This window comes from Pezoporus wallicus, unplaced genomic scaffold (assembly GCF_028554395.1).
Source record: "Pezoporus wallicus isolate ANWC-B61680 ecotype Strahan unplaced genomic scaffold, APGP_CSIRO_Pwel_v1 contig_593, whole genome shotgun sequence".
Taxonomy (NCBI): domain Eukaryota; kingdom Metazoa; phylum Chordata; class Aves; order Psittaciformes; family Psittacidae; genus Pezoporus; species Pezoporus wallicus.
This window is the reverse complement of record NW_026642342.1, coordinates 3879195-3901205: the sequence shown is the minus strand read 5'-3', so window position 1 is coordinate 3901205 and position 22011 is coordinate 3879195. Positions and strand designations below refer to the sequence as shown.

General features: G+C 34.8%; 1 protein-coding gene across 3 annotated transcripts in view; it reads left to right on the top strand.

Annotated features, from left to right (window-relative positions):
• VAV3 (vav guanine nucleotide exchange factor 3) overlaps positions 1–22011 on the top strand; it is a 157456-nt gene that overhangs the window by 123627 nt on the left and 11818 nt on the right. For all 3 annotated transcript variants that reach the window (XM_057429111.1, XM_057429112.1, XM_057429110.1), the window contains 6 exons: positions 7456–7592; positions 11514–11579; positions 14239–14273; positions 15991–16107; positions 16809–16896; positions 21003–21132. In XM_057429111.1, the coding sequence (XP_057285094.1) occupies positions 7456–7592; positions 11514–11579; positions 14239–14273; positions 15991–16107; positions 16809–16896; positions 21003–21132 (573 nt within the window). The remainder of the gene's footprint in view (positions 1–7455; positions 7593–11513; positions 11580–14238; positions 14274–15990; positions 16108–16808; positions 16897–21002; positions 21133–22011) is intronic.

Here is a 22011-nt window from a genome sequence, read left to right as displayed (position 1 = left end):
TTTGACTTTCTGAAAATGGGTTCCTTTATTGCTGCAGTTACATATGGATGTACAAACTCAAGTATGTGTATTTTAAGAGAAGACTCCAGTGTTTGAATGATGGCTAGGACAGCTTCTGAAAACATTTGCTGTACAAACAGGAATGGGTTGGCATGTGCATGTCAGTAGATTGTTTCTGCAGTGTACTTGAAGAATTTTCAGATTGCTTTTGTTCTATTGTAACATTTTGTCCCCTGACTTCCCAAAATCTTTCTTTTCTTTTCCTTCTGTTCTGTTGAGGAACAAAAGGAAATTTAAACCTGAGCAGTGAATCTGAGGGTGTTGTGAGCAGAACTACCCTTAAGGGCATGAGAGACAAATGGTCATTGGTTGTCTAAATAATGATAGATTCATTCCTTTCCCTAAAGGCAGCCCTTATGACTTTGTCAGTTTTAAAAACATGGCTGTTGAGAAGCATTTCTGCAGTGCCTGTTTTTTCTTGTAAAGAGGCAAGCTTCCAAATTCCTTAAAATTAATGTCACGATGTGCCAAATGTCCCTGCTTAGGAGTTAAGAGAATGCCTTCTGTTATTTTTCTAAATAAAAATTTTGATTCTGAAACTTCAGTTTGGATTCTGAATTTTCTTAGCTAAATCGCTTATTTCTGATCAAAGTAAATGGTAGCTATATTTACAGGAGCACTAAGCTGATCATTAATGTTCGTTTTGACTTGGAAGACCTGAAAGCTGCTGCTGAGAGGGGACTGTCCACATAAATGAGTGTCCTGTTCCCAAGGTGCTAATTTTACTAATGCTGCCCATTTTGTCCCTAAGCATAAAAAGAGAATTATCCTCAAATATCTTTGTTAAAAAGACATTTGAGTTAAGTCAAATGTGATGTTCAGAGCAGGAGGAGTTGTCATTTGTCTATACATTGTTCTTTAAGCAAAATAAACTACTGTAATGTAAAAAAAACAAAACAAAACTATATAGAAATATTTCACAAGTCACGCTATTTAAAAAATGCAGCCATGTAAAGTGAGTAACATATCTAGACTTGTTTATTTTCCTTGTAATGAACTCCTGCTATGATCTGCCATGTAGGATTTTCCTGCAAATCCAAGTTTTGTGTGGCTTTTAACTGGGAAATGGAGATACAGCTACTTAGCAAGGTTTGGTTTTTTTTGCTAATGCTCAGGCCTACAGAACCCAGAGAAGAAAAAGGACTTCCTGGATTGTGGTGTTTTTGTTTCTGATAACAAGTTGTTGATCAGATTGTTAGCAGACAGATTTTTCCTCCCACTCGTCTTCATTTTAGTTGATGGTTGACCATTTTTTGCGAAGGTCACTGCCAAGAATACAACTTATATATGTAGCAGTGAAAAGAAGTGGTAGAAAAATTGAGTCTGATAGAAGATTTGACAGGTATTAAAGGACTGGAGGGAACCCCAAATGTTGCTTCAATAAATTTTTTTTTAAGGAGGTACAAATGGTAGGAACAGTTGAAGGAGGACAGTCACAGAAGGCAGGGCTAGGTCTGTAACAAAAAACCCCAAACTCTTCAGTAGTATTATTTGTTCTGTATGACAACAGTCATTAAATCTTCTGTTTCTGTGGAAGAGAAATGCGAATGTTTATCAGATGTGCTTTGGAGAGCATCACAATTTTGTCAACTAAATAAAGAAATAATGGAGATTCTACATCTCTCCCTTTCTTTCCCTCGACTAGGTCTCTGTTTATGGAGTAAAGCTCTGCCAGAGCTGCTTTACTTATATATCTAAAGAAGCAGAATCTTAAACAGCTAGTTAAGGCCATGGTAGCTGTTAAATGGTTTAATAATCAGCCTTCTGAAGTTTTTTGACTTGAAATTGAGTGAAACAGCAAACTCAGGGGTTGTGGTTAGTGATTTGAAAAATATTGAGACTTTTTTTTTAACAGTACTCAAAGACCAAACAGCTAAAAAGAAGACAAACAAGTGAAATATTAATAGCTGATTCTTAGGCACTGTTAGCACTTCAGCATCTTGCCTGAATGTAAGGCTAACAAGCAATGTCTAAAAATAGAACTTTTAATTCTGATGACAAAAAGTTAATGACTTCAGACTGGGACAATTAAAAGTTCAATTTAAGTATCTTCTTTAAGGTATGTTAATGTACTTATTCATTGTATTTATTTTGTCCAGTAGTAATTATTTAAATCACACTCTGAAAAGTGCACTTAAAAAACTGCTGGCATATTCCACGTACACCAGTTCTGTATTTTGTGTTGTATGTTCTTCACCTGAATGTCAAAAAAGAAAAGGCAAATGTCATTGAATTGAGATTCTGGAAACAGTAAAATGTGGCCATGTCAAATAGTCTAAAGTTCTGATGCAAATTGAGATGAAGTCAGGAGGCTTTCTTCCATTGAATTAGTGTATTTTAGATCAAGTTACAAATATTTGGTGACTAGACTATATTTTTCCTAGAGAAAAAGAAAGTCTTTCTTCAAGTCTCATATTAACTAGGAATGAATTTTTAATGTAGACAAAGCTGTTTTGTATTTATATGCTAATGATATACAGTATATCCACAAATTTACCTTTGAACCCTGCTTTCCTATACGCTATATCATTATTCTGTATGTTAAAATAATCTCTGCCCAATGCATAAACCATGTTCCCCATTGCTTGGAAATAACAGATGCTGGAGTCAATTTTGACAGATAGAAGTCACCATAGGGCATGCATTCTGCATGTTAATAGCAAAAAATAACATTTTTGAATTTCTGCATGAAACTGTGAGGGTCATTCAGTGCCATTCATAAATGCAGAACTGCTGTAAGGGATACAAGTTACTTGTATGTTGTTATCATTTCATATGTAATGGGTGTTCTAACTCATGTACTATGCTAATTTTAAAATATAACCTTCTTTGACTTAGCTATGAGATTAAATACTCAAATGCATGACTTGATTTATGAAAGGTTGTTTATTTGGTGTTTTTTTTGGTGTGTGGTGGGTTTTTTTTTTATTTTGGTTTGGTGTTTTTTTAGTTATATATATATATATACATACACACATATATATATAGTTTTTTTTTGTAATGTAGCCAAATTGAGCATTTGTAAACCGGACTGTAGTATGCTTTCTGTTTTTCTCAACAGCTACAATTTAGATCGTCAATTTGTGTTAGGTCTGTGACCAAGAACTTGGCTATGAAGACTTTTCTGGGAATCTGGGGATTTTCTTGCTTTTCAAGTGAAATATATTTCAGCCCTTCAATGGTGGAATAACTGGATCCATTTGCTTTTTGATCTCAAGGTTGGAAACTGCCAGGCTGGTTTTGCATCTTTACATTAGGTAGTTCCCTGACAAAAGCTTTTAGTCATGTGGAAATCTGACCTCCTAGAAGTCAATGGGATTTTTATCATTAATTATAATAACGCATGACTGAAATCTTGACCTTGTCTATTGTGTTGGAATTTTATCTTCTTTTAAATATACTCATGAATAACATTTTTGTGCCAGATAGGTTTCCAGTTTTCTGCAGTTGTCAGTACTGCAGCTATATACATGGTAATGGCACTGTCTCTAGTACTTATCATACTGCACATTTTAGTCACAAATGCATGTTTGTATACTGTTTCTGTCATGAATAATCCATAATTACACTTAAAACATTCCAGGTTTCTGTAACATATGACATTTTTTTTGTTTTTGTCTGCATTGTTACATTACAGCAAGTACTCAGGAATCTTAACGTGTATATTTGTGGTGGATCCATGTGCTAATGAAGAATGATATTTCAGGATAGACAAAGTATTCTAGATCTTGTCTGTCTGAACTTCAGTAAAGCAGTTGGTATACTGCCTCAGAGAACTTGATTTGTTATGAGAGAAGGATGAAAGAACTTGGCTCATTTAGCGTAGCAAAATGAAAGCTAAAGGGGGCATGATTGCTCTCTATAACTGCATTCTAAAAATTAATGCTGACAAGGAAAAGAACTGTTCAGGCTGCTGCCTCTACATGGGCTTAAGTTAGCCATGATCGAATTTACACTAGAAAGTAGAAGATTCTAAATTTCAGAGAATAAAGTTCTAAAATAAAAAAAGTAGTTTTAGGATAGCTTGCTAAACAGCTGGAAGATTGTATGACCTGATTCCTGTGATAAAGATATATGGGACTTGATCCATCCATACCCCTATGCTTTGTATAGGTTAGGAGGTGAAAGGCTGTGCAATTAAATGTACACCATCTCACTGTTAATCTGCTAAACTGTTTCTGAGCTATTATTATAAAATCTGTAATTCTACTGTGAAAAGGAAGTTGAGTATTCTGTTTGGAGCTTTTTGACTCTAACTCAATTCATTAACTTTTCTGTACCCCATTTATATCGTCTGTGCTATATGGTGATATAAGGGAAAGAAGAACATTTATACACGTAGCCGTTCCAGTGTAGGATGTATTTGTTTGATTGATTCAATGATGACATCTAGTCTTTTGTTCCTGAAAAGAACTCATTTTTTAAAAGTGTTTCAAATCATGTAAGGACAGGTCCTTTTGATGATATTTTTATACAATGACTAAAACACACGAGTTGCACATTCACTGCTCTTGTATCTTTGATCAATATACAGGCTGTCTGTGCATGTCTTGTATTGCTGATGTTGAAATTAATATATTCTCTGTGACTCAGACACTTCTGTTGTTGGAGAGTGAATTTACTTTCAGTTGTTATACTTCGAGGTACAAAGAACTTTTCAGAATCTGAGTCAAATCTAATACGTGCTTAGATAATTAGCACCAGAAATATTTTCCCTTGTTAATACATGTATCTCTTTGGTCAGTGACATGAAGCTGGTGCACCATACCATTACTAAAGTGAATGAATTAATGAAATCACAATGTTATTCTGAATTATTGCAGTGTATGGTTATTCTAGCCATGTATCCTTGTTATTCCAGATGCTGATTTATGTGGGTCTGGTGATAGTGTGTATCCATTGTGCTAGGCAGTGTGTATTCATAGCAAAGACAACACCAAACAAAAAGAACTCCTAAGTAGACCCAAAAAAACAATTAGATAAATGTTGATAGTAAAATTCCTGTGGAAGAATAAGATTTGTTTGTTTCCGTAGTGGAGAGCAGCTGTAGCATGACAGCATTGTAGATATACCAGTTTCTGTAGGCATTATGGCAAAGAAGTTTTAAGAATGGATCTGAAGTATGGTAGTGAACTTTCTTAAGACTAATCCAAAAGCCTGTTTAAATGAATAGGATTATTTCTAGTGATGTCAAGAGGCATTAGATCAACTCTTTCAACATTATATCTACTGTGGGGAATTTTGTAATCAAAATGCTGTAGGATTGTACAGAATTAAGCATATTGATTTATACACAAGTATTGTAGGCATGGTATGTTTTAACATGATTAATTCTGCATTACCTCTTGAAAAATTCTGCTAGATGACACAGCACAATATTTTTCCCATGTTCTCCTGGTGTGGATAATTGTAATTAGCAGTGAAATAGAAGGAAGAAGTTATTTTATGATTACTAATTTCACCCGTATGTTATCTATAAAAAATCCCCAGGATTTCCACAGGAAAGTACATGAGAGTGTTTCTTCATCATCTTTTGATGTTTTAAGTATATAGTTTTTCTGGTGTTTTAAGTATATTGTATCTGCACAATAAAAATTTGATAAACTAAATCACCTGTTACAAGGTTTCATTGCAGGAATAATTTTTTGTACATTTGTTTTGACTTAAAAGTATGTCTGTAAGATGAGTGCATGCTTACAGTTTGTTTATCCACATAAACAGAGCTATCATTTATGTTGTGATAAGGGAGTTTCCTAGCATTAGACCAAAGTTGGCAGCTTTGAGAAGCATTTGTGTGCAGCACTGCTTCTATTTGCTGTGCAATAGATGCAACATTTGTTAATGCTGGATCAGTATTTGAAAGCATGACAGCCTTCAGTTGAGAAATAAAGCAACATCTAGTGTTTACCAAAGTGAAATAAAGGCTTACTAATAATTAGGTGCTCATTTTAAGTATGCCAAATAACTTGAAGAAATAGTAAATCTTATGGTGTCATTTGGGTTGAGTAAGAGCTGTATTATTTTACTTAATGTTTCATTAGCACTTTGGATTAGTATTCTTAAATACAGAGACTAGTAATTACTGAAAGTGATCTCTTTTATGTTTCATACAATTTAAAGGAGGTCATGGACATTTGTATTTCTTGCCACCTAAAATACAGTAATGCTCTTGCAATAGGGATGTCTTTTGTAGGCCTGGTGATCCTTTGTTGTTAATCCTGACCCTCCAGCAAGAAACTGGTTAAATATGACATCGCAACTACTTTGACTTTGCATGGTTTCACTCTTACTTGTATTTATTAATATACATTATTACCAATCTTACTTAACCAAAAAGTTTCTGTTTAAGATTATAAATGGAAATACCCACTTAATTGTAGCAGTTTCTAACATCCCATGTGCAGTTAAAACCACAGAAATGATTACATGAAGTTTTATTTAAACATAGAGGAGAGTAATTAAAAATAGAGCTGTTGTGTTAAAACAGTGCTTTCCTTCATAGTATGAAGAGTGGAAAAAATAATTTTCTAAAAGATTTTAAGTCTACTGTGTTTATTATGGAGTAGGTGCATACTTTGCTTGTTTTCAAGTATTCTAATAATACAACAGTACATTTTTCAAGTGCAGTACTCTAGCTGTCCATAATGGCTTAGGTGGGTTTTTAAAAATGCCATTATAGTTACATGAACATGGAGGTACAGCACCCACAGTTCTCTGTTCCAGCTGAAATCCAGCCCCATATTTGATACATACTTGTGGAGACTCTTGAGTAGTTATAACCAGTGATTTAGTTCTTTATACAATTTTTGGGGAAAATTTTGTGGAATGCTTGCTGATTAAAAAAAAAAAAAAGAAATCCCATATCAGAACCTGAAATTGACCCAGGCTTTGCTCTGTGTGTCCAGAAACATTGTCAAAAATGAAAATTAAAGTAAAAAATAAAAAAATATAAAAAAGGTCCTATGAGCAGCCTAGAAAGATTGTTATTCTTTACTCTCTTGAATACCTTCATGTCAGAGTAGGCTTTTTGGTAATAGTTGTCTAAAGCTTATGAGGTTATCCATATTGGTTTCTTTAATATTAGATCATAATTTTTGACTTGACCTTCAAAGGTAGCCTTAATAATGAACTTTATGTAGATCCAGGTGTGTGTGTGTAGAGGAAGGAGCCTCCATAGACATGAAATCAACTTTACCCCAAGAAGGGGAGGACAAAAATGTTATTTTTAGTAGCTCTTTCCTATTAAGTTGTATGCGGTGTAGTACTAAGGCATTGTCTCAGTGCCTTAGTTGTATGGAAGACATAGTGTCTCTTTGTAGATTGATTGCTTTTGTGGTCTTCAGATTTTATAAGTTGTCATTAAAAATATATGGTGACTTTTGTTTGTTTGTTCAGGTTTACCAAAAATGCAAGTAATTCGAAACTACAATGGAATACCACAGCCAGCGACGCAAGATGGTCCACCATTGCATATTCAGATTGGTGACACTATTGAACTAATAAGAGGAGATGCACATAGCTTATTTTGGCAGGTATTGTATCATTTAGCAAATGGCTATATTCTGTTAGTCCCAGATATTAAATTCTTACTGATATGTTGCTCCTGTAACTTTTTTTCCTTTTTGACTAAAAGAAGAATGTCTTTGAGTTTTACCCAAAATAAATGTCTTATACAGGTGTTTTGACTTTTAAAATGCCAGTAGTTCGTATGTTGTGCAAAGCTTCATTCTTGCAGCCTTTAAATAAAATTCATGGCGATAAGTCTGCAAGAACATGGCACTGGTAGCAATCCATCTAGTGAAATTATAAAAATTAAGGAGAACATCTAGTACATAAACGGCAAAGTCCTGTGAATTTTCAGTCGCTGCTTCTTTGGCATAGCTGAACTGAAAGCTATATTGGAAAACTCAGTTACAAATATTAGATTTATAGTAGAAAGAAATAGCTCCACAAAACAAAACAACACCTAAACGTCTTGACAACCTCTCTGCTCATTTAAGCAGTTTTTTATGTATATGGGAAAAGTATATTCTGTTGACGGTACAATTCAGTACCAAGTGATTCACATCACTACCACTGTTACTGAAATTTCTTTTTAACAGACAATTACAAACAGATACAAAATGCTGTCTTGCATTCACTTTAAAGATAAATGCACTAAAGCATATCTTATTTTTCTTGATTGTTTTCTTGATTTTTCATACCAGAGTCCTGCATACTACTGATATTATTGAATAAATGGAAACAGAGCTAAATGGAAGAACTTTCAGGATAGAAATAGAACAACAACTGGAAAGCATTTGTTTTTGTTTTGATTTGTTGTTCATGTGTTTGTCATTTTTCTTTGAGGCTATAATAAGTTAATGAATGTAATATTTTACATAACAATAGACTTGTTTTATCTAGTTAAAAATATGGAAATAGCACCCTGAAGAGCTTCCTAAAACAACCCAAAACATTTCAAACCCAACAATCAAACAAAGCAACAGCCTCCCCCCTGCAAGGTCTTGAGTTCTGATCCAGAGAGGCATTTAAGCACACTCTTGATATGGGACTGGCTAGAATGTAATCATCTGACTAACGCATGTAGTACAAGCCAGGATTATGGGCATCCTCTATTGCTGTCTGCATATATATCTGTCAACTTAATCTACTGGAATTTGTTTTAGATGTTATTTGTACCTGTCATGCTAAAGAATTTACCTAGAATTTCGCTGTGTTTAACTAGCAGAAACCAGAAAGCGTGTGAGGCTTTTCTCCCCAGAAGCCTTTGTAATAAATTTGAATCTTAATGAAAATTGTCATTCCCATTAGCATCATTCGGGAAATTTTGTTTTCTCACAAGCTGTCTTGTCACAGACGGCTTAATACAGATTTGCTTAAGCCTTGTAATGACATCTACATTTTAAAATGCATATTAAGAAGAAAACCTGAAAAACAATTTGTATTAAAATATCTAATTTTTATTCAAGAGGCGTTTTAAACTAATTTACAGCTGACCTGCAGGACTAATACTAGAATGGATTTTTAGGTTGACCATCACTCAGTTTAGAAAATCAAATGCTTCTAATAGAAAAGTATGTGTTGTTTAAGTACAGTTTTCTTATTCTTTACAGTACATCAAATAAACACCATAAATTGCTAAGCAAGGCTTAAGCTGTAGCTTAAGTGTGATCAATGTATTTTCAGAGACTTTAACATACTTCATTTAGAGGCTGGTCTTAAAGACTGTGATATTGCTTGTTATTCAGATAAAATTAGTGTTGTAAATAAGTATTACTTTGATGGGAGACTGTGTCAAAGCTCTGCTTATAAGCTATGTCTGTACCTCAGAAGAATTCTTGTTTTGGGAATAAATAGAATATATGGATGCAAAGGGTAACCTGTATTCAGGCCGATAGTGGAAAAGAGGACAAGGAGGTTTTGCTGAATACAGGTTCAGGTCTATAAGACTCTCACTGGTTTGACCATATTTATTTATTTTTTAATATCATTGCTATTCTGCATACTATAGCTTAAATACGGCTTAGCTGCTTTTCTCTCTCCTCTGTACTTTTCTGTGAATTTGGTTAAGATGGCTGTTACTGGGGTTAATAGCTGTGTGTGAGAAATTGCGTAATGATCTTCCTAGGAAAATGATACTCATTTACTGTACTTAGGGTATCACAATCAAAGATGGTTTTCTTTCTTTCACAAATCCTCAACACCTCCACACTGTTTGAAATCACTGAATTGTTTTGTGGGGTGACACTAGAGTACAGTTACACAGTATGGTAGGAAAAAAATGAACTAAAACCCCAAAGAAATTCCATGTCTATTCCTGAAGCATTTTTCCCCTTTTAATTTTTTTTTTTGTTGCACGTATGCCATATAAAAAAAAAAAAAACCCAAACAGCAATTTTCAAAGTTACAATGCTTGTGAAATACTCATTCTTACTCTAATCACCAAATGCTCATAGAATATTATGTTTACAGTTAATAAATTAAATAAATGAAATTTAGGCATTTATGTGCTTTTAAAAATCTGTGCTGCACTTTTTTCTTGTCAAAATATACATTTTGATGCTTCATTTTACATAATTTTAGCTATGTGCTCTGTTCTGCTCTGCTCTGAAAAACGTGTTTTGCCAAAGACGTTACTATTTTGCTGTTCTGTCTGTCTGAGGATGTACTCCTCAGGGGACCTTGGTGGTGAATTGTGAGCCGCTGAGGTCATTGTTGGCCCTTAGAATCCCAGAGTAAATTGGTGATCCTGCAACTTTGGGCAGCAGTTGTGTTGCATAAAAGGCTTGGTTTAGGCCATGCTGGTCTCCCAGTTATGGGCACATGTAGCAACATATTCAGTTTTGCTCCCTGCTATGCAAAAGATGTGGACAGGGTCTTGAGAAAGGCCATAAAAATGATCAAAGCACTGGGAAGCCTGCCGTATGAGGAAAGGCTGAGAGAATGTGGTTTGTTCAGCCTGGGGAAGAGAAGGCTCAGGGGAGATGTCACCACCATATGTCAATATTGAAAGGGTGGCTACAAAGAAGATGGAGACTCCCTGTTTACAAAGATTCACTTGGAAAAGATAAGTGGTGATGGCCGCAAGTTACTCCTGGGGAGAGCCCAACTGGACATGAGGAAAATTTTTCACAATGAAAATAATCAGCCACTGGAATAATCTCCTAGGGAAGTGTTGGATTCCTCAAGACTGGAGACTTCTAAGGTTTGGCTGGGCAAGTTACTGGGACATCTAGTCCCATGCTTTGCCAAGAAAGGCTGGACAAAATGATCCTTGACATCCCTTCCGACCTGGCATTCTATGATTCTGTGCTGTGAATATCTCATAGACAGGGAGTTAATCTTTAATTCTGTTAATAATCTTGTGCCCATGTGATTTCCTGTGATTTGTATCATTTATGGAAACCCTTAACTATAGAACTTTGTGCCTGAATTGGTTGATGGATTATTAGCATAAGTTCCCATTGGAGTCAGCATGATTTCTCAGGTGTTGCAACTCCTGCTGCATGGTGGTGTAGTCATTTTGGGGATCTGTAATGTTGCAGTGTGGCAGCTCTCACTAGAGTGATGACAACTGAGGAGTAAGTAACTTGAAAGGAGATAATGTTAATGAAGATACCTGACACTGGCAGACATTGACAGAACTGGGAACTGCAAACCAGGCTCTGAGCTCCCTTCTTGAATCTCATCTCTCAGACCTTTCAGGTTTATCAGCTATAATTAATACCTAATTGTATATCTCTTAAAAAAACCCAAACAACCAACGAAACACCTCTAACAACAAAATGTACACAACTGTTAATTAACATTTTATTGAAACAACATTGTATTTTGTTTACTCTTTATACCTTTATTGTCCTAAATCCTTGTGTGTGTATTGTTTTTTACGATTAACCCTCATTATGTTTCAAGAATTAAAATTGGTGTGTGTGTGTGTGTTTTTTCTCTAGGGCAGAAATCTAACAACAGGAGAGCTTGGATTCTTCCCAAGTGATGCAGTAAAGCCTAGCCCATGCGTAAGTACAGTTGTTTAATCCTGTTTGTCATCTTACAGAAAAAAATGTCTAGTTGATACTATTGCTTTATTAATCTTATCTTATGAAAATCATATCGTTTCTTATTACTCTGTGTTTTCATGGTATGTTCAATATTGCTTAAAATAAAGAATTGCAAAACTTTTGGTTATTAGATTTAAATAGGACATGTCAAGAAAACATGTTTGAGAAGCAGATTTTTCTTTTGGGAATATTAATAAATTGAAATGTCTGAAGAGTTTCCAGAGTATAGAACAAACACATTTTATGTGAAAGTGCACTTTCTTCTTTCCCTAGCAGTAAGGTGAGAGAATGCTGTGATTCTAATCTATTCCCCAGTCACTTTGGGTTAAAGAGAAGGATTACACTATAAGTAGTGAGTTTAAAAATGCATAAAACCAATATAAAACTTTGAATTCAAGTGGCTCAAATAATTTTCTCCTCTTTAGGTTCTTATCTGCCTTTATTCCACCCAAGGGTGTTCTCAATCTAGAAAAGTTCAGGATATAACAATCGGAGAAATTATTTAGTCATGTATACTCTGGAATTTCATGTACATATGTGACGGTGCCTTAATATACTCTACAGTTGCTCCTTCATTCTCTCTATAACACTGTGCATCATATCACTATGTCCCTTCATTGCAGTTAATTGATGTAAACTCATAAAACTAGTGGTGAATCATATCCCTTACTTTGCTTTAAGGCAGCTTTAACTTCTTTTAACTTGATTCACAACAGTTTGGCTTTATTAATAGAATTGTTTTCATTACAACATCAAGATAGACCACTTAAATGGTTTTTAAGTAGGTTGTAGGTTGAATCAGCTGTTAGTGGCTACATTTTGATACGCCTTTAAGGTCTATATTGTGCCTTTGTCTCTAAAACAAATATACATGTGATCCTAAACACTATAAATACATCGGTGTATCTTGAGACATTTTTAGTCATTTCAGAATTTTGAAGAGGGACACACAGAGTTTTTGTATGTTTGGGTATGAGAACAGGTCTAGAATAAAGATAAAAATGTCATGTGAACTTAGCTGTTCTCTCTCCATCCCTTGTTTATTGGAGAAGTTGTGGATTTCCTGTACCATGGTGTCGCTGTCCTGGACACAGGCAGTAGCTCCTGCATCTTTCTGTTACGTTCTTGGAGCCACCCAGTCAGTCATTTTGTAGTACCATTGACAGCAACAGTAGCAACATATTAGGAACCACCACTATACTTTAAAGTAGAGGAAGCAGGATATCCAAAGCTAGAAAAATACTACTAGTGTGTTGTGAAGACTGCTTTCTAGTGATAAAGCTTTCTGCAAAATTTAAAATATACTATTTAGAGGACTATTGAAAATAATACGGTTTTACAGAACGAAAAAATACTATTCATGAAATGTTTCCAACTAGTGTTATGATCATAACAAAAAGATAAATTGAAACTTCACCACTGTTAACGTGGAAGGATGAAATATAAACATCTTATTGTGATAAATGATGCAGTTAAAGATACTGAAACATCAATCAGGTTTTAAACATACTATAACTCTTACTGTTATTATTAAGTCTAACAGTCTTTACAACTGGCTGATATAAATGCCCAGAAACAGCATAAAATACATACATCAAAAGACTTTAGGAATGAATATTGAATGAAAAACTGCTGAGCTTCAGAATATCTATATTCCAGACTTATCACAGATGTACCTATAAACAATTTTTTCCTCTTTGCAATAACTAGTGTATGTCAGCAGACATTTTCTGCATCAGCTGAGTAATATCTTTTTCTTCTAGCTTTCCTTCAGTTTTCTCATTTCTATAGAGCTACTGGATACACAGCACAGTATGAGCCAAGAAAATGAAACAGCATTTGATATCTATCTATCTATAGATATCTGTCCATTAAAAATTAGTGAAAAGGGCTACTCATCTATTGTTTAAGTGCTCTGGAAGATTGACTTAAAACATCTTTGAATTTTTATATCCTTTCCAGCGTTGTAGGACCACTTGAAAAACTAAGGGTTTTTTTTTGATATTTTTATTTAGGGCTTTTTGTTTTTTCTTTTTAACTATTCTTTCTTCTCCTGCTGCTGATAGAATGCATGTTATTTAATTAGTCCTATGGGGATAGTATAAATCATTAAAGGTGCAATTCCTCCATAGATGAAATGTTTTATTGAAATATCTCACAGCATGTAATGACTGCGTAAGTACCTAGTTTGCCTTGAAACATCTCATTTGGTTGCTTCACTAAAACATTTCTCATAGGAATTCTTTGTTAGTATATTCATAATATGTTAACTTTTTCCAGATCTTGCTATTAGAAGTGGAGGTGCCCAACTACCACCACTGGTGTATTTTTTGAATGTGGACACAGTTAGAAAATCTTGACAGTTCTATTAAGTAAAAAAATCCAACCTGTCACAGCAGAAGAGAGTTAAAATAGTCTGCACTGCTTTCAGAATATATGGAATATTTATCCTTTATTATAACTTCCTTCAGAAGAAAAAAGACTTGCAGACTAATTAGGTCATCTGTTTCTTTTAACTTGTTTCATCTGGGTATTGACAATTTAATCAATGCTGTCTAATTTGTGTTGATTAGAAAAAAATCTTTCTCTTCATTGTGTCTATCTTTTTATGTCTTAGGTTCCTAAACCAGTAGACTACTCTTCACAACTGTGGTGAGTCCCTGTCTAGTCTTAGAGGAATCAGTTTGAAAGAAGCAGTTACAGAAAGACAACTGTATTTATTACAGTTTAATTTGTATTGGTTTAATTTGCCTAGGCTTTTGAAAGCAATGCCATGAATAGCTTAGAAGCATTTCTGATGTAATAAAGTACTTAAAGATTCTGACATTTTGTTTACAAGTCTGTAGATGTGCAGCTGAAGTCCCAGAGATCTGAAACAGAATGAGAGATGAGTATAATACGAAGTGTGCAAGTAGATCTTACATGTTAAGTGACTAAAGAGAAAGAATAATGTTAAATACATCTTATCTAGTAAATAATTATGCATTGCCTTTTTTTTCAAGGGGGTGGGGCATACAAATATGGAGGTAAAGGAGAAGAATGTAGCAAAACTACTGCTACTGTTGGTTTGGGGCTTAAGTAGCATGTGAACTCTTTACCAGAATTCAGCTCACTTGTTGAGCAGATATGGTTGGTGATACTGGGAGAACAGAAGAAGCATCACCTGCCTTCACTGTTTTTTATGCTTTGTCATTTAGACGTGACTTATGATTTCCTTTAGTTTGCCAAAAGTGAAATCAGAATTGGAACTAAACAATTACAGATTCATTATTTTTTTTTAATAGCAACCCAGATAGAATGTTTAATATGTAAAATTGGTATTTTTAAATTAAATCTGCTCTATTTAAATTTTTTTTTAAAAGAAAGCGTATCATTTGGATCAGTCTTTATCTTTTAAGAATTTGTAAGGCTTTACCGAAAAGTGACTTTAGGATGAAACTTGCTATGCTGTAACAAATCATGTATTTCATGATAAGCTTCAAAATGCATGTTTCCTGGTGTGTTTCAAAAAATAACTATTTTTTTGACTAAAGGTCTTTTGTAATTGGTGCCTTAGTGTAAACTTTTACATAGTAATCGTCTGTGATGTTGACCGCCTTTGGACTACTTTGTAAAATTGTAAAATAAGCATAATTTCCCTGGAAACCAGGTCACTTCCCTCAATTAGCAGTTTATCCTCTAGTTTTGCAAGTAAACATGTGCTGGCAACATCTCATGAAGTCCTACCAAGGCATCAAAGCAGAGCAAGAGCACAAATCTGCTTATGCAGTCAGGTTGCAGAATAATTGACTTACTTGTCATACTTTTCAACTCTTAGTATCAGCTTTCCCAAACTTGCATATATTAAGACTTTTTTTGTTGTTGTTGTTTCTTGCGGATGTGCAGTCTACCCATTGCGCTTAGCCCTTAGAGGTTATGTATAATTAGGAAACCAAATAAAATAGTGTGTTTGTATGAATATTAAATTTTTGCATGGGTCCCTTTTTTACCTAATAAATTGCCGGAGGCAGATTCTCCACTCTGTTGAGATAAATCCCACTAGATTCGAGGGAGGTTCAAAGGTTCTGGACCAGTGTTTATTGTTTCACTTGCAACACATGATTCAGAATTACGCTTGGCTTTATGAGCTATTCAAGGTAGTAGTCATTCAGCTAATGATCAAGTACCTTTCTAATTAAGGATTCTACCCCACCACCCCCTGCCGTGCAGATTTTTCTTTGTTTTATTCTTCAGTCAAAGATCAGTTGCAGCTGATGTATTTTTAGGTCCCCATCATATGCAGTATACTGGGACTTTGCATTGCCTATTTGATAGACCTTTCCTCATAGACTTTTAAAAATTATTGGTAGTTTTTATTATTCTGTTACAGGTTCGCAGGAGCAATGGAAAGATTGCAAGCAGAAAGTGAACTTATTAACAGAGTAAATAGCACTTACCTGGTACGGCACAGGACCAAGGAGTCAGGAGAATATGCAATTAGTATTAAGTAAGTGGAACAAGATCTCTCCTATGGCAAGTTTTAGTGTTCGCATTTATGTCTAGATAATATTTGAAATAAATAAGGAAAATAAATCCCTGTTTCAATTGTATAATCATACACAGGATTAAGAGTTAATAAAAGAAAACTGAAGTTGCTGACAAAAATACCCAGGATTTACAGTAGGAAGGTAGCAATGGTTTTATAACGCTGGTGTAGCAAAATGTTCTACAAAAATAATGATCTAGTATATTTGGTAAGAGTAAGCAAGTATTTGGAGTGTAATGCGATCTGCTTCTCTGAAGTGAATAAGAATGTTTCATTGACTTCAGTGAGAACTTGTGAAAGCCCTTTGCATCTCAGACGTTACAGTAAAATATGGGTTCATAAATTCTGTGGATGCAAATTATTGTGAGGGTCCTGTTGGCTTTTGTGTGATTTCTCACCATGAATGTAAAAGTAAGAAATATATGGGAATTCCTAGATAGAATGAGCAGTTAGTTGTGACTTTTTCTGAATGCAGATTACCTCTTCAGCTGTCCTTTAATAAATATATTTGGTTAATTAGATGTCAACTTTGCTTTGGCACAGATATACATTTTGTCTCAAGAATTTATTTGTGTGGTGTTATTGAGGCATGCCCTCGGGTAATTATTGATTGCATCTGATTAAAACCACATTTATATTCATAAGTTATTCATTGCCCACAGGTACAATAATGAAGTGAAGCACATCAAGATTTTAACAAGAGATGGCTTTTTCCACATTGCAGAAAACAGAAAATTTAAAAATTTAATGGTAAGCATTGATTAGGTTTTTAACAAAGTGTGATTTTCTATGTAGATGTTGCTGTTAGTGAGAGCTACTTTAGTTTGTGAAATTACAAAAGGCTGTGAGAGGTTTGAATAGTGTCCATACCTGCTAATAGAATAATTTTTGGTAGTTATGAATCCAAGTGATAGTAATATGTTCTTAAAACTACATACTTACTACTGGACTGTGTCCCTTGCAGTGATGTGAAAGACAGGAGGAACTTGAATCCTATGCATCAGCCCATTATGGAGTTAGACTGAATCTTGAAAGGAAGCTTTGATGTCTTTGGCAATTTTCTCTATAAAGTAAGGATCCCTAAAAGTAGCTAGGTGAAGGTTCCTTCCTAGCCTAGCACATTTACATGTGTACTGCTGAACATAATGATGCTTATAGATGTGTAAGTTCAGAGGGAGAAGGGTATAAAGTGGAGCTGTGTCAGAGAGTCCAGAAAAAAACTCAGGGGAGACTAGTCTTCCTGGTCCTGATGCACCAGGCAATGAGAAGCAGATAGAGAATGGGGCTGTCTAAACTGCTAATAGCTCAGGAATCCTTGTTGGAATGATAGTAATCTGGAGTCAATATCAGTGAGTTTAATTAAAGCAACTGTGTGACTACTTCAAAATTAATACTTTGTGGCAGCAAACTGCTCACGCAGAAAACATGGGCTCTTGTTAGCTTTCATTCTAACTACAGGAATTATTTATTCCCGGAAATCAGTTTTCAATGTTATGTCAGAGTCATGATGTACTGGTAAGAAATTCCTTTTTTTTTTTTCTCCTTATTTTTATAACTTTAATTTGAAATAATCTCTTGATAGCTTATTATGCTCAGACAAGCCTCATAAATACAAGGTGTCTGAATAAATTACCTTAGTGCATTTGTAAAATTTTATTGCTTAAGCAATTTTTGATGCATTGTTAAAGGAAGCTCATTCAGTATATTTAGTGCAGTCAATTGGATTAAAACTTATGCTGCAACCTATCATAGTACTCTAAAATCATAAATAGAAATTAAGCACAGTGCAAAACAACAGCAGGAAAAGAAGCTTTAAAATCAGAAAGCCTTAGAAATTATTTTAATTTAACCAGTGATACTCTGTAAAGCAAGAACATACTACAGGTCATGGTAAATCAAGCAGAAATCTATACTTTGCTTGACCCTATTGAAATAAGTGCTTGTTAGAGTGGGAAGAACGTAAATTTACTGAGAAAGAATGCACCAAACTGTTTCCACACTCTAATGTCTTCATTTGACACTTAAAAACCAGCAAGTGTTTAGTGTTAGGGCTGGGGACCTTATGGGTAGCAACAGAAATCATGGTGTTCCTCAAATGCATGCAAGAGGCGGTTACTTAGTCTTGCAAACACTACTAATGGATTCATTGGACATATGAGCGCTCTCAGGCTTTTGACAAAGCATGTAAACTGGATTTGCATGCTGCCAGATACGTGTTTATGGTGATGATGCAGTTTAATGCACTGATGCAGGTTTCAGAATGGAGCTGATCAGAGATATAAGTACAAGACACAAACTTGCACAATAAACAAAAAGAATATGCATTGCATTAAAGAATTGAGAAAAGAAATTGCCAATGTTAAGGCCTCATCACTGCTGACAGCCTTGTCAACATTCAATTAGGAAAAAGTAATTTCAGAACTTGGTTTTTAGAGCATTATGAAGTCTGCCCTTGGGAATTAAGTAGGGAAGTGGTAGTGAAAGTACTGTTTGCATGTGCTGTGGAGCAATTGCTTTACTCTGGGTAGATGCAAGAGAAAAAGAAACAGTCTGGAAGAAGAGAGTGAGGAAAAAGGCAGTCTGAGTAGAACAGGGAGCAGAAGAGAGACAAAGCCAGCGGCCAGGGAAGCTTGAAGTAGTGATCTGCAGTGACACAATGTTCTGTACTACTTTGAGGGTAACAAAAGTAGAACAGCTTTTGTACATAGTTTTCGTAGTACGTTTCAAAAACTTTCAGATGGGTAATTAAAATGTGCTGAGTGCAAAGCAGGCCAAGGTGTAGAGACGAGTCATCTCTGCTGCTGACGTGAATCATGGTAATGTGACAGAATCCTGGGGAGCCCCGTTCACACTGGCAGGGGATACTTACCTTGCTTACCTGTGAGCTTGCTACTGTAATTTGTGTAATGAATGTTTCAGAGGCCAGTTGTTTGCCTACTGTTTTCCTGGAAGAATGGCTTTAAAAACTAGCTTTTAAAAGCAACTTAATCTTTGTGACCCAAAGTAAAAATTTTCTTAGTTTGGAACCCTTTTACTTATTTTGCCAATAACTAAAATTTTTCCAGTTGAAATTGTTACTAGATTTACCAAATAGCATAATACCTACAGACTTAGTGCAAAAAGATAACAAAAGTTTCAGACTGGTTATTTTTCCGTTTATCCAGAAATCCTATTTTGCATGCTGCTTACTTACAAATCGCCTTCTCTGTTGCCTTGGTAATTTGAATGTCTGGGTACTTGGTGGTGATACGTGACAGAATATTTGGTTGCTGACTTTGTAGCTTGCATGCTGTGCTGATATCAGACAGCAAAGCCCAAACAGCTCATAGCTTCCTGGCTTTTCTGCTCACTTGGATTGCTTGGCAGGTCTGTGATTATGAACTGTTAAAACAGGTGTAGGTTTTACTTAGCTTTGGACTCTGCCTTAGAGGCAGGCTCAGAGACATGCAACAGCTTACAGTGTGGGGAGTGAAATGCTCCAGAGTTCAACAGGTAATCTTCAGACTGTTATCAAGAACTTACAGTTTATGTACTCAATCTTGGACTACATAATTTGAGAGTCATTTTATTTGGCTGGAATTAATTCATCACTGATGTAGTCTCTTGTAGGCTTATAATTTTGTTAATTTTTAGCTAGAAGGGATGATTGAACAGAGTGCTATTTTTTTATTTTGACTTAAGCTTGGCTTGATCAACTTTGGTTTAGAAAATCTAAATATAAGTAAGTAGAATGGAATGACAGAATTACTGGTAGGAGTGAAGGATTCACAGTAAATACATTGCTTTGTGCTTGCATTTCTGAACAGTGAAATTCCACAGTTGAAGTATTATTAATCAAATTAAATAATTTGCTTTGAATTGTCTGGTTACTTTTATTCTGCTCTGTGTACAAACTGTGTAATATTAACATTATTTGCTAATGCAAATGTATGAGATAATAGCAGGGGTGAAGATTGCAAAGGAAAAAACATGAGCTATCAGTTTCTTTAAAATGGGTAGGTTTTAGAATAGAAACTGAAGTAACTTACCTTCCTGGTTACATGAACTATTTGAGATAGTTTTTTATATTTTTATGTATGTGTGCATACATATATATAAAATTTGTGCATGTATAGATATATACATATAAAATTTTTCTATGTGTGCATATGTATGTTTATATATATGCACGCATACAGACAAATTTTTGGATTGGGCACAAGGAGAGTGTGAAATACTGTATGTTTCAGTCAGTGTGTGGTATCTGAAAGAGCTCCCCACAAAGAAAAACCCAAAGCACCAACAAAAAGATAACAACGCTTCCACAACCATCCACTCCCCTGAATTTTAATGGCAGAGCCTTGAAAGTTTTATATGGTCCGTGTATCTGTTAAGTAAGCTGCTGTTGACTCACATGCAAGCCTTATGCTTAAATTTGGATTTGTGTATACTTACAAATGCATTTGTGGATAAACATCACTTATCACTGCTCAAGAAATTTGAGAAAACAAAGGCGGTTACCATTATATACTTATATATAATAAGGTCAAGCAGCTGACCTTGCCTTCTGCCTGAATTCAGAAAAGCAAATACTTGCTCAGCCTGGCACAAAGGAGCAGTAAGTGTTGACTCTGACAACAAGGTTTTACTTACTCCCCTCCCCACAACAAACCCCCAGACCAAAAAAACAGTTAAAGAAGTGTAAAAGCAGTCAGTATTTGGGATACTCGATTTAAACAAAATAAACATGTACTGTGGGGTATAGTATTATAAAATAAGGTTACAGGTATGATTAAACTCTCATTGGCTGTACAACAGAATGTTGACAAGAATGTGATTTCAGTTTCCAATGACCTAGTGCTTTTCCTTTCTGAAAGGAACTTGTAGAATATTATAAGCACCACTCTCTCAAAGAAGGCTTTCGAAGTTTGGATACTACTCTCCAATTTCCCTACAAAGAACCTGAAAATTCAGTAGGACAGAGGAGTAACAGAACAGGTGGCAACTGTGAGTATTATAAATGTTTTTATGTTATTTTCTATCATAAATATTAAAAGGACAAGGTACTTTGAACATCTTCATTTTCCATTTTTGACATATAACCAATTAATATGGTAATGCTTTTAGCTATGATTTTTTTGAAGCTAAGCAGATTTAGATCTGCCAGGAGGTTTATAAACATGTCTAGCAGGTTTGTCTTGCTGCCAAACTTAAAATCTCCCTGATAGTCAAAAATCTATTAAGCATGCTGGTGAGAGATCAAATTGCATCCTGCCTAGGTTTTTTTTGAGACATTTGCATTCATGCAGCTACTAGTGTTAATAATATCTGTGACAATTTCTAATCCTTAAAAAGGGATTTAAATAAGTCAGTCACGTAGTGTAGCCTTATGCATTATCTTCTTAATGATATTACATAAATTTCCCAAAACCACCATTACATTTACTATATCATAATTTCTATGCCTGCCCGTTAACCTTATATGTTTATTACAGGCCTCTAATCTTTGAAAGTTAATGAACTACTGTACACTGTAAATAACAGTTTAAAAGTTTTAAAGTTTAGAGATGAACTGAGAAGATCTACAATGCACATGCTATTCTTAATGCGTTATGATTTAAGTTGATGTTAGCATGGTTTTTAGGACATGTACAAGTTCAGTGTTAATGGTAAAAACTACCACATAGCTGGTCTCTGGAAGGTATATAATGTTTCTGTCAAAGAGCAAATATTAGATTTGCAGTTTTGCAGATAATGGCTGTATCTTTGTACAGCAACAGATAATAAGAGGAAAATAAAAAATAATGGTGATTTTAACGATATGAAGACTGATGTGAAAGACCATACGGTCTGGTCTAGTCTAGTCTTTGTGATGATGAAGTTGGA